The 13,944-nt window shown below is 45.9% G+C and overlaps 1 protein-coding gene across 3 annotated transcripts in view; it reads right to left on the bottom strand.

The window, feature by feature from the left end:
* Positions 1-13,944, bottom strand: part of SNTB1 (syntrophin beta 1) — a 242,530-nt gene that overhangs the window by 32,105 nt on the left and 196,481 nt on the right. For all 3 annotated transcript variants that reach the window (XM_081504802.1, XM_081504803.1, XM_081504804.1), the window contains exon 4: positions 2,542-2,681. In XM_081504802.1, coding sequence (XP_081360928.1) covers positions 2,542-2,681 — 140 coding nt within the window. The remainder of the gene's footprint in view (positions 1-2,541; positions 2,682-13,944) is intronic.

The following is a 13,944-nucleotide window of genomic DNA, read 5'->3' as shown; positions in this document are numbered from 1 at the left end:
ACAGAGGGTGAGATGGTCGGATGGCATCACCAACTCAATGGACGTGAGTTTGAGCAAGCTCTGGGTATTGATGATGGACAGGGAGGCCTGACGTGCTGCAGTCCCTGGGGTGGCAAAGAGTTGGACACGACTGAGTGACTGAACTGAAAGCTCGGGGAGTTGGTGATGGACAGGGAGGCCTGGTGTGCTGCAGTCCCTGGGGTCACAGAGAGCCGCAGGTGCCCAGCTTCTGCTGACACCCTGCAAAGCCTGGAGGATGAAACCGCCCGGGCAGCCTGAGCTTTTAACGGACTGCTGGGGACAAATTCCAAGGGAGTCATGTATGCTCCGGGGCACTGCTGTCCAACAGAATGTTCTGTGATGGTGGAACTGTTCTAGATCCATGCTGTGCAAAATGGTGGCCACCAGCCCCAACTGCTGAATCCTCAAAATGTGGCCAGTGTGATCAAGGAACTGAATATTTAAAATCCTGAATCAATAAGTATACGCACACAGGAATGAAACAGCAGCCTCCACTAGTCAGAATGCTCAGAAACTGAGAGACAAAAGCTGTGTGCGAAGGTAAGTTTTATTTTCAAGTTGCCTGAAAAGTCCCTAGAAACGCTACCTTCTTTAAACTTTGTTCCTGAAAACCATTTCAAGAGGCACGAGTCCAGTATATATTCTTAGTAACTGGAAGACAGTGACTATGGTCTAATCTTCCTTTGGTTTCAATTACAGGAATGTCTCAGAGCCCGCACACCAGTGCCCATGGGTGAAGGGAGTGGATATTAACTGTGGACAGTGACAGGGATTGGGCTGAATTTGAACAAAGCCTAAGAAACAGCCTGAATCTTTGCAGGAACATCTTAGGATACTTGTATTCTGATTATTGAGGTTTTATTGAAACACGAATAGTATTTTAATAGTTATCCTGCCAAAATTTTTGAGGCTTAAGGACTAAAAAGTTAAATTACTGTTTTATTTCATTTTATTTACTTGATGAATGTCTAAGTGATCTAGGCCTGGTCCTCAGCCCCTGAAGGCTTCCTCTATTCACCTCTGAGGCCAACAATGGGTACTCTTAGGATATCCTTGCTGTTCCCCATAACCAACCATGATGTAAGTAGGAGAGAGTTCAGGGAGCTCTGTTCACTATTGCTGTCTTGATTTTTGTGGTACTTCTGCTCTGCTACTGGGCCTCGTTCTCTTCTTGCACCTGAGCTTTGAATATAACCCGTTTGGCATCTCAATCCATTCAGATAGGAGAAGCCATCTCGACTGTCTCTCTCACCCAGAACAGATGCCCCCAAACCTCAGTCCACTACACTCTGTCCGTTGGACCAAACTCCTTTCAGAGCCTGCCCCACATTGTTCAATAATTCATTCTATGGACATTTAAGGGCCCCAAGTTGCCAGGAACTATGCCAGCAGGGGCCATAAACATTATGGACACATAGCTTCTGGGTAGAGAAAGAGACACAGCAGGAGTAATGAAAACTAAACCCATTATCAAAAAGCATATACAGAAAGCCAGCAACAGGAGCCAGGTCTGCAAGCAAGAGTCTGTTCTGATGTGCTTTCACGCTCAGGATATAAAGGCGGGAAAGGGGCAGAACAGGGAGCTTCCAGGGCGGCCATCGCCCCCGGGGGCCACCCCAGCCTGGGCCGTACCTGCTCTTCCTGGGGCGCCCCGAGAGCGGGCCTTGAGCTGAGCCTGAACTCTGCCACATCCAAGTCTGGGGTTGTTAGAAATGGGGGAGCAGAATTAGAAGAAAACTGCCTGTGCTGAAATATATATTTCCGTGGGGTTTATTTATTTATTTATCTTTTCCTTTTCTTTCCTTTTTTTTGGAGAGGTCCCTGCAAGGCCCCTTCCCAGGCTGGGGAGGGACCAGAATGCCATCAGAGTAGGAGGGACGGGAGCATCTACAAATACTGAAGCGGGTACACAGGCCTAACGTTAGCTACAAGGAAAAAGGACGCCTTCCACACCTTCCTTTCGTGCTCAGGACTTTAGAGAAGGGACTTAAGCACACGATGCATTAGAATAAAGTCACATGAACAACAAAAGCGCACTGAAGGTGCTGAGCTACAGACCCCAGCAGCCCCACTTCCAGGGCAAGCACCCCACCACTGCAGAAGGACTTGCTGTGGTGTCTCCTGCTGACCGAGCTCCAAAAAGCACAGTGGGCCATTCCCACACGACATTCTTTGTGCCACCAAGTGAAGACCCTTACTTGATTCTACCTGAACTTCAAGAGCAGACACGTGTGGAGTTCATCTCAAAGTGAACGGGATGGAGGCCCAGGAAGGTGACTAGGCTGCGAGCATGTCGCTGCTGCCACTGTTTCTCCGTTAGGAAGAAATGGCTTTGTGTTGCCCTGTGTATGGTCAGAAATGATAATTAATCTAAGTGGCTAAAAATGTGTGCCTACATCCTGGAGGAACTCTCAGCTCCTGCTGCAAGAGGAAGCAGTAATATCACATGCTGAAATATTATCATTGATTAAAAGATTCAAACAGCAAACTCCTCACACCCAGACACAAGACCATGGCTACCTGGTGGCAAGAAGTGGGTACGTGTGAACTGGGCTGAACCAGGCTTCCTTTCTCCGTGGCATGCTGTCATAAATAAGAAGGTCCTTCTCAGTCAGTACAACCAGGGCTGGCTTCCACTGCTTCTCGCTGTCCCCGGGCACCTGAAACAGAACGCAGAGAAGCATCACGCACCAGCCTGAGGTGAGAGTAACTGGAACGGAGAAGCTGGCGGCTCCCAGTCAGAAGGCCCCACAGCACAGGTATCTTTTGGTTCAGGCTGAGTCCCCAGGTGGCTCAGTGAATCTGCCTCCAATGTAGGAAGCACAGGAGACACCGTTCCATCCCTGGGTCAGAAGATCCCCTGGAGGAGGAAATGGCAACCCAGTCCAGTATTCTTGCCTGGAGAATCCCATGGACAGACGAGCCTGGCGGCCCCAGTCCACGGGATCGCAAACAGCTGGACACGATGCACGCACGTAAAATCAAAGTGAGAGTAAACCATTGACGGTTGCAGGATTCTGGATCCTTGAAAATATGTCTTCTCCAGGGCCCTGGTTTATACAGTCAGTGCAGCCAAGAAGCAGCAGGCAGCCAACACCTGCCAGCCAGCACAGACGTCTCTATTCATAGCGGGGCGACATGCGTAAGGGAAGCTGTGTGACATGTGTGGGGCGACATGCATAAGGGAAGAAGCGCTCCCAGGTGGCTCTCTGATGGAGCGCACTGGTTTTACTATGAAATGGTCTGAAAACCTCTGAATCAATATCCAGAGACTCTAAAAATGTAGCGCAGAGGCAAGCGTCTGTCTGCGCTGGCATCAGACATCACAGCTCTTCCAAAAGTCTTCCGCTCTTTGATGGTTTCTGTGATTCAGGCACCATCTTGAAATTCTCTTGTTCTATTGAATGTTTATTTCCACTCATGGCAAATACTTTAACTCAAGGGCTGAGATGACCTGGCAGGGATTCAACAGGATTCAAACATCAGCTGGATGTTTGGACCAGATGACCTTTAAGGTTCCTTTCAATCCTAAGATTGAATTTGTGCAGCTCAGATCTTATTTCATGGGTCATCCCTCTTCTCTCCAGTGTTGATTTGACCAAACTCCCTAAGTGTTCTTCCATCTATGAAAATGTCTTCCTCCCCATTTTAACTCTGGGTCCTGGAGTAAATCTTTTTGATCAGTTTGGAAAAGCTCAATACCCCAGCCTTCCTACTCAAAGCAAGCACGGATCATGTTCCAGCAGCATCGGCATCATCTGGACGCTTGCGAGGGATGCAAAATCTCAGCTCATCCCAGACCTATTGAATCAGCATCTGCATTTTCACCAGGTCTTCAGGGTTCATATGCTCATTAAAGATAAGAAACCCTGCTCTAGATGAGGTTAAGGTTGTCTTTGACTCTGGCAACTAATCCAGTGAGGATTCAACTCTCTCATAATGAACCACTATCCCACATTGACTCAGAATGAAAGGAGACAGTGAGCCAAGTAAACAAACTAATCAGGAAGCTAAATAAGTGATAAAGCTAATTTCCTCCCTTCCTGTTCTGATCATTATCTTTTCTTAAGTGCCTCGGTGAGATCTGTGTTGAGGTGGAAGCAAGTGTGTGCGGCTTCAGAAACGACTGATCAAAAAAGACGCTGTGCAGGATGATAGGAGGGCTGTAGCTTGCAGGCTGCCTGAATCTGAGACCCTGCTCCATTATTCATTGCCTGTGTGACTTGGGGCAAGTTGCTATTCTCTGTGCTTCTGTTTCCTCCCTGATAATGATAACATCAATATACAACAGTATATTCTGGAGCTAGAAGCCCTGGACATAAATCACAGCTCCACAGTGCACTGCAGGATCCCACGGGATCATGCGACATTGAGCAAGTCAGCCAGGCTCTTTGTATCTCCGTTTCTGTATCTGTGAAATGGGGAAATAATAGGACCTATAGAGGGTGGGTGTGAAGATTGAGTTAACATGTCTAAAATGCAGAATAAACACCATTTAGAGTCTGTTTATGGACATGAGATCAAACCAGTCCATCCTAAAGGAAATCAGTCTTGAATATTCACTGGAAGGACACATGCTGAAGCTGAAGCTCCAATACTTTGGCCCCCTGATGTGAAGAGCTGACTCATTGGAAAAGACTCTGATGTTGGGAAAGACTGAAGGCAGGAGGAGAAGGGGATGACAGAGGATGAGATGGTTGGATGGCATCACTGACTCAATGGACGTGAGTTTGAGCAAGCTCTGGGAGTTGGTGATGGACAGGGAGGCCTGGCGTGCTACAGTCCATGGGGTCGCAAAGAGTTGGACACGACTGAGTGACTGCTACAGTCCATGGGGTCGCAAAGAGTTGGACACGACTGAGTGACTGAACAACAACAACAGCAGAAGCCTGTTGAGTAGCAGGGCCCTCATAAGACTGGCGTGCAGATCAAATGAAGCAGCGCATGTTATGTGCCGCACATTGTACCTGGCAGACGGTAAAGCTCAGGGGGAGAAAATGACGGAGGATTCACGGATGTTTCAGTTCAGTTCAGCTCAGTCGCTCAGTCATGTCCAACTCTTTGCGACCCCATGAACCGCAGCACACCAGGCCTCCCTGTCCATCATCAACTCCCTGAGTCCACCCAAACCCATGTCCATCGAGTCGATGATGCCATCCAGCCATCTCATCCTTTGTCGTCCCCTTCTCCTCCTGCCCTCAATCTTTCCCAGCATCAGGGTCTTTTCCAATGAGTCAGCTCTTCGCATCAGGTGGCCAAAGTATCGGAGTTTCAGCTTCAACATTAGTCCTTCCAATGTACACCCAGGACTGATCTCCTTTAGGACGGGAAGCGAAAAGCAAAGGAGAAAAGGAAAGATATACCCATTTCAATGCAGAGTTCCAAAGAATAGCAAGGAGAGATAAGAAAGCCTTCCTCAGCGATCAATGCAAAGAAATAGAAGAAAACAATAGAATGGGAAAGACTAGAGATCTCTTCAAGAAAATTAAGAGATACCAAGGGAACATTTCATGCAAAGATGGGCTTGATAAAGGACAGAAATGGTATGGACCTAACAGAAGCAGAAGCTATTAAGAAGGGGTGGCAAGAATACACAGAAGAATTGTACAAAAAAGTTCTTCACGACCCAGACAATCACGATGGTGTGATCACTCACCTAGAGCCAGACATACTGGAATGTGAAGTCAAGTAGGTCTTAGGAAGCATCACTATAAACAAAGCTAGTGGAGGTGATGGAATTCCAGTTGAGCTATTTCTAATCCTGAAAGATGACGCTGTGAAAGTGCTGCACTCAATATGCCAGCAAATTTGGAAAACTCAGCAGTGGCCACAGGACTGGAAAAGATCAGTTTTCATTCCAATCCCAAAGAAAGGCAATGCCAAAGAATGCTCAAACTACCGCACAATTGCACTCATCTCACAGATGTTTAAACTTTTCAAAAAAAGGTATTCTTTGGAAATGGCAACAATATGACAAAGTACTGACTTTCCTTGGGAAAAATGATATGGTAAGCCAAGAACATCTTCGGTGCTGACAATTTCAATTCATCCTCCTCCCAGGAAGAATTCATTGCACAATGATCATTTTTGTTTTTTAATGCCCTTCTTCCAGTAATTCCAAATAAGAATTTCCTTGTTAGAATGAAGAAATTCCCTGTAAAGTTATTAATACTAGAATATGAGTGACTGCCTGGCTTATTTTCTCCTTTATGCATTTTATGCACAAAAAAATATCGAGCTCTAGCAGGACAACAGCATCTTCAAGAGATCAAAGTGAATTGATAGAGAAGGGAAGGTACCAGACTGTACAAGCTGAATTAGCTGTGGTCTCACGGCATAAAGTGCTTCAGGGTTGGAATAAGTTTTTTCCAGCCTCTACATTAACCATGAAATTCAAACATACTTGCTCCTTGGAAGAAAAGCTATGACAAGCCAGACAGCATATTAAAAAGCAGAGCCATCACTTTGCTGATAGAGGTTCATATAGTCAAAGCCATTGTTTTTCCATTAGTTATGCTCAGATGTGAGAGTTGGACCATGAAGAAGGCTGAGCACCGAAGAACTGATGCTTTTGAACTGTGGTGTTGGAGAAGACTCTTGAGAGTCCCTTGGACTGCAAGATCCAACCAGTCCGTCCTAAAGGAGATCAGTCCTGGGTGTTGATTGGAAGGACTGAGGCTGAAGCTGAAGCGCCAATACTTTGGCTACCTGATGAGAAGAACTGACTCATTGGAAAAGACCCTGATGCTGGGAAAGACTGAAGGCAGGAGGAGAAGGGAGTGACAGAGGATGAACTATTTGGATGGCATCACTGACTCAATAAACATGAGTTGGTGCAAACTCTGGGAGACAGTGAAGGACAGGAAAGTCTGGCGTGCTGCAGCCCATGGGGGCGCAAAGAGTCAGACACAACTGAGGGACTGAACAACAACATTAAACTTAGTAAATTGCTTTTCTAGCTCATTACACAGAAATGGAGAAGCTATAGACAATCCTCCAAAAGTGCCTATCTTACTTAGTCAGATCTGATCCCTTGACTTTTTCTGGAACCAGTCTTCTCAATGTGAACACAACTAAGAATCCTTCTTCAAAAACAATATGAAGCTTGCAAAATAAAAACCTCAACAGTACATACCCTCAGCAACATGCGGATCTTTCTAACGGTGGAATCATAAACCAGCCCATGTGTCAAGTGCTATATACAGGAAGGAACAATCCCAAAGCCCCAGCCACAGTCTGTGGCTTATTAAAAACCTCTGCTGATAGGTTAACTCTGCTACTAGAAGACTCAGAAAGTTATGACCAACCTAAATAGCATATTAAAAAGCAGAGACATCACTTTGCCAGCAAAGGTTCATCTAGTCAAAGCTATGGTTTTTCCAGTAGTCATGTATGGATGTGAGAGTTGGGATATAAAGAAAGCTGAGCAATGAAGAATTGATGCTTTTGAACTGTGGTGGAGAAGACTCTTGAGAGTCCCTTGGACTGCAAGGAGATCCAACCAGTCCATCCTAAAGGACATCAGTCCTGGGTGTTCATTGGAAGGACTAATGTTGAAGCTGAAGCTCCAACACTTTGGCTACTTCATGCGAAGAGCTGACTCATTGGAAAAGACTCTAATGCTGGGAAGGAGTGGGGGCAGGAGGAGAAGGGGACAACAGAGGATGAGATGGTTGGATGGCATCACCGACTCGATGGACATGAGTTTGGGTAAACAATGGGAGTTGGTGATGGACAGGGAGGCCTGGTGTGCTGCAGTTCATGGGGTTGCAAAGAGTGCGACACGACTGAGTGACTGAACTGGGGTTGCAAAGAGTGCGACACGACTGAGTGACTGAACTGAACTGAACTTAGGAGACTCAGAGAGGGCGACCCCACTAACTCTGTGTGCAGAAGGTTCAGTTTGATACTACATGGATGCTCAGAGGTAACGGAAGTCTGCCCATGAAGACCATTGACTTTATAAGGAGAGAAAATTCATGCTGAAGAGCAGATTTTTAAAACCATACTTTGGGTCACATGAGCCCATATTGTAAAGTCTTTCAAGGACACTTTTATTCAGGCTTGAATATTTAGGCTGTTGCTTGGTGCTAACTTCTATTACAAATCCAAATTTCCTGGCATCCAAAGATTCTCCGATGTTAATGCAATGGTTCTGGGGTTGTGTCTGCATTTTAGTGAAACGTGACTCCTGAAACTGATGTGACAACTTCCACTCCGATCCTGGCTTCCCGCCATCAGATCTGCATAGAGCAGAGTCTCAAGAACTGATCGTGTTTCTAATGAAGAAGGTGAAAGGAAAGAAACGGGGAAACAGACCTGCAATTCAGAAATTATTCTGACACACAACTGAGCTAAACCCCATAAAGAGTTATTCCACAGTCACCTCTGCAGAGCAGGAGAGACAAGGTATACAAAATGGCAAGAAGGATCTAAGAGTATAAAGAAGTCATTGCTAAGCATTGAGGGAACAGGGACTTTCCTGGTGGTCTGGTGGTTAAGAATCTGCTTTGCAACACAGGGGACATGGGTTCAATCCCTGGCGGGGGTACTAAGATCCCACAAGCCGTGGAGCAACTAAGCCCATGGACCAGACCGGAGAGCTGTCGTGCTGACCGCTGGGTCTGGGCACTTGAGGGCCTGCGAGCCACACACACTGCGCCCACGCAGCACAACTGCAAGTCCACGCATTGCAGAGGATCCTGGGTGCAGCGACTGAGACCTGATGCAGCCAAATAAACATCATAAAAACTAAGAAAATCGAGGGAATACACAGATATAAATGTATGACGTCAACATGCTGCACACCCGAAACTTTACACAATGTTCTGTGTCAATTATATGTCAATTTTAAAAGAGATATTGAAGGCAGTAGTCACTGAATCCTCAACTTGAGACAGGACTCATAAGTCATAAAACAAAATGTGGAACAATCGAAAGAGAGTTTGTATAGGGTTGCAGCCTGGTTGGGGTCCCAGATTTTATGCCTTTTTCTTCTGACAACTCACACCTCTGAGCACGGTTCCTAAAAAACACTGAAATACAGTTTGAAAACTGCTGACCTCATTTCCTCTAAAATATCTGAAATCTGCAGATTACGTTCAAAGAGATGGTTTTACCAAAATCTTTCCGTGCCCTTTCTGCAGGTATTTCAAAGAGAAGAATGACACTGTTGCCTCTTAGAGTTATACAGATAAAATGAGTTCACACACACAGAGAGCTTAGAAGAGTGTCCTGCATACAGTAAGCAGGCAAGCCTGAAACACGTTAGCTTTTCTTGTGAACATTTTGCAACGTCTAGAAATACTGAATCACTGTGTTGTGCACTTGGAACCAATAACGTGCTGTAGGTCAATCATACTTCAAAGAAACGACAAACTCGCAGAAAAAGAGATCAGATTTGTGATTCAGAGGTGGGAGGAAAGGAACAGGAATTGGAGGAAGATGGTCAAAGGTACAAACTTCCAGTTATAAGGTAAATAAGTATTAGTGATGAATATGATTAATATATTAACATTGCTGTGTGCTATATATGAAAGTTTTTAAGAGAGCAAATACTAAGAGCTCTCATCACAAGGAAAACAAATTTTTTTCTTTTTCTTTTATTTTGTGTTTTTATGAGATGGTGGATATTCACTAAACTTATTGTGGTAATCAGTCCATGAGGTATGGTAGGTAAAATCATTATGTTGCACACCTTAAACTTATACAGAGCTGTATGCCAATTACATCGAAATAAAACTGGAAGAAAAATAAATAAATAAAACGTAATATAAGTAAAAATTAACAAACAGTAAGTAAAGAGGCCTATGGAATTAAAAAAATATTAGCCCTTCCTACTAAGAATATTGAATTAAAGATCTGAATGACCTCGGGGGAGAATTATTTGCCTTTGTAGCTCTAATGTCCTCATCTGCCAAAGGGTGGGGTAAGTCTAAATTATTGCTAACAGCCTCTCCAAACTCAAAATCAATCTTGTTGTTTTTTTTTTTTTTTCCGGTATAAAGTTCCCTGCTTATGGGCTGGGGCTGCTTTAGCTTCTAGACTCTTGCTTTAAACCTCTCAGTGTTCGGTGGACTTTGCTCACCTGGAAGAAGACAACGTGTGGGCTTCTCTTTCCTTCCTCACACCAACTCACTCTGCCCAACCTACTCATTTTCCACCTTCTGCCTGAGCACAAGGTGGAGGGGGAAGGAGGCAGGAAGAGCTCAGAGGCTTTGGAATCAGATAACAACATCTTCAAAAGCGAGCTTTACCAGTCCTCAGCTGGAACTGCTCTAAGCACTTGCTCTCAGATGTGGCGGGGTTGCTGGTTTAGTCGCTCAGTCATGTCTGACTCTTGTGACCCCGTGAACTGTAGCCCGCCAGGCTCCTCCGTCCATGGGATTCTCCAGGCAAGAGTACTGGAGTAGGTAGCCATGCCCTCCTCCAGGGGATCTTCCTGACCCACGGATCGAACCTGCGTCTGCTGCATTGCAAGCCGATTCCTTACCACTGAGCCACCAATGGCCTCCTGTGTATATTATGTGAGGATTAAATGCAATAATGTATATAAAGCACTTCCCATAAGGTAGGTGGGCTTCCCTGATGGCTCAGACAGTAAAGAATCTACCTCCAATGCAGGAGACCCAGATTCGATCCCTGGGTCAGGAGAATTCCATGGACAGAGGAGCCAGGCGGGCTATGGACCATGGGGTCCCAAAGAGTCAGACAGGACTGAGCGACTTTCACCTTCACTTTTTTTACATGGTCGGTACTAGCAGCTTGATTTGTCCATTTCACACCTAAGCACACTCTTCCTCCAGCCGTGCTGCTCAGGAGGGACGTCTAGAACAGACAGTGACTAACAGCAGACGGAAAGAAGCTCGTAAGGGAAGAAGGTCAATCACAGCCTCGTTTTAGAGATTGTAGTTATTTTGACAACCTTTTTTATAAGATTTCTTTTTTTCTGATGTGGACCATTTTCAGTCTTTATTGAATTTGTTGCAGTACTGCTTCTGTTGTTGTTTTATGTTTGTTTGGGGCTTTTTTTGCTTCAAGACAAGTGGGATCCTAGCTTCCTGAGCAGGGATGGAACCCCCACCCCAGCATGGGCCGCCAGGGAAGGCCCTCGACTTTAAAGTCTTTTCACTTCAGGTTGCTAAGTACTGAGAACAAAGGACAAGATGCCAGGGTAAAATAATTACAGTTGCCAACTTCCAGATGCTTTACAAACATTAGACAATTAGTCCCTGCACCAACTCCCAGAGAGGCGGGTAACGATCCTCCCTACACTACCAAGGGAAGCGGGAGGGGTTTACATGAGGCCACACGGAGGCCAGGGAGCCGCTCAGCAGGCCCACTTGGCCTGCAGCTCTCCTCCAGCTGGGCCTGAGCCGCCTCCAGACCCGCAAGGAGGGAGCCCGATGGGACCTCCACACCTGGATGCAGAGGAGATGGAGAGAGAGGAGAGAGGAGAAAGGGAAAGAAGGCTGGAAAAGGGAGGTTCAGGACAGGGTTCGGGGGAAGCCTCAGGTTCACAGGACTAATTCCTCACCTCTCACACAAATCCCAATTTGTTTGGCACCTGGATAACACAAGGAATTCAAGAGTGGCTTACAGTGAGGAGCAGACTGGGTGATCCCTTTGTTTAATGGGTGTCAAGACAAGGATAAAAAATATTAGAGAAAGCTAAGTGAAAACTATGGGATGAAAAATACAGTCTGACTATTGGACACTTGGAACATTCCCTGCTAGCTCAGTAGTAAAGACTCTGCCTGCAATGCAGGAGACGTGGGTTCCATCGCTGGGTCAGGAAGATCCCCTGGAGGAGGAAATGGAAACCCACTCCAGTGTTGTTGCCTGGAGAATCCCATGGACAGAGGAGCCTGGTGGGCTACAGTCCATGGGGTTGAAAAGAGTCTGGACATGACTGAAGTGACTGAACATGCACACACATATATTTCAATATGAACTCAACTCATCTCATCTGCAAAGATCCTATTTCCAAACCAGGTCACCTTCTAGATTTAGGGGGCAGGCTTAAGGCAAGAAATTCATCATAAGAAAATGGTCTGAATCTACTACATCTTCAGTTTTCAGTTTTATTTTTTTCCATAAACATTTGTAGACTTGGAGTACATTTGTTGAAAGTTATCTTATTTACTGAGTATGCAGAAGGTCAGATGCTAATGGACTCTAACATAGGCCTTGATGACTCTATTAAAAGTAACGCCTTGGTCCCCGAGATCTCATTATTAAGCCAACCTTAGGGCAGCTGACACATATCCAAGGAGATCGGTGCAGAGCCAGGGTTTAAATCTCCTCTCATCACAGAGCATCACGCAAAGAGGAAGTGAGAGGCATGAGAAGGTCCAGTCTCCATCATGCCCTGAGCATTCTAATCATGCCAACTGGACCTTTCAACCGCCTTGCCTCATTGGCTTACTACTATTGAAATAGCTCTTCAAAGTGATAACAGTCTAAGAGACATCCCAGGAAGTGATTCCAAGGTCTCTTCTTGCTTTAAAAGGTTGCTGGATTCCACTTGGAGTTCTTTCTATCTCTGTTTTACAGTGAGTGCAGGCTAAACATAGTCAGCATGGACTAATGACCTGAAAGAACCAGATCCGTCCACTCCAGCCTGTGCCTCACTAAGTTTGGGATGATTTTTCACCCAACAGGCTTCCCTGGTGGCTCAGACGGTAAAGAGTCCATCTGCAATGCAGGAGACTGGTGTTCGATCCCCAGGTTGGGAAGATCACCTGGAGAAGGAAATGGTATCCCACCCCAGTATCCTTGCCTGGAAAATCCTCATGGACAGAGGAGCCTGGCAGGCTACAGTCGGTGGGGTCGAAAAGAGTCAGACGGGACAGAGCGACTTTCACTTTCCACCCTACACCTGCCTCTGCCTTTTGAAAAACAGGACAGGCTTGCTGGAGCCTCCACTACAGGGAAAACAAATCACCCCATCCCTCCTTTTTACCCTTTCCTCTACCTCAACCTAATTAATTCTCCCTCCAAGGAAAAAGGTGTCCAGATCTAGGAACCAACTATTCATCTCTAATTGTCCCAACCTAGGAACTGCCATTGCACGCATGCTAAGTCGCTTCAGTCGTGTCCGATTCTTTGTGACCCCATGGGCTGTAGCCCACCTGCTCCTCTGTCCATGGGATTCTCCAGGCATGAATACTAGAGTGGGTTGCTGTGCCCTTCTCCAGGGGATCTTCCTGACCCAGGAATTGAAGCCAGGTCTCCTGCCTTGCAGGCAGATTCTTCACCAACTGAGCCACCAGAGAAGCCCTTCCAGAAGAAGGATGAGCACTAAAATATTGCCAGTAGTTCTCCTTGACTTGTGTTAATCCAAACACACAAACTCAAAAGATTATCTTATTTTTTAAAACATATTATTCTGCATTCTAAATATTATTTATAGTAAGGTGAAATGAACAGTTGATTACGTGCTAGAATTTGAAAACCTTGCACATCCTTCTGCCATTATAGCTCCATTCCACTTATTCTTTAACTTTTTTAAAGAACACAGGATCTTCAAGGTTCGTCGCAGCGCATGGAATCTTTACTTGCTGCATGCAGACTCTAAGTTGTGGCGTGTGGGATCTAGGTCCCTGACCACGGATCACACCCAGGTCGCCTGCTTTGGGAGCAGAGTCTTAGCCATTGGACCACCAGGGAATTTCCCCATTTAACCTTTTTTCTTTTTAGGTTGGATTCTGTGGGGTTCTAACCTTTTTTGATTGGAGTGTAAGTGCTTTACAATTTCGGGTGGCGTTTCTGCTCTATAAAACAGCAGCCAGAAGTACACATATCTCTCTTCTTCTTGAGCCCCCCCCCCTCCCCAGGTCCATCCAGAGCACTGTACTGAGTTCCCTGTGTTATTACAGCAGCTTCCTACTGGCTGCGTGCCTGATGCGCGGTGGCGTACAC

Source organism: Giraffa tippelskirchi, chromosome 6, assembly GCF_054371585.1.
Source record: "Giraffa tippelskirchi isolate mGirTip1 chromosome 6, T2T-mGirTip1v1.2.pri, whole genome shotgun sequence".
NCBI classification, from domain to species: domain Eukaryota; kingdom Metazoa; phylum Chordata; class Mammalia; order Artiodactyla; family Giraffidae; genus Giraffa; species Giraffa tippelskirchi.
This window is presented reverse-complemented; position numbering and strand designations above follow the sequence as displayed.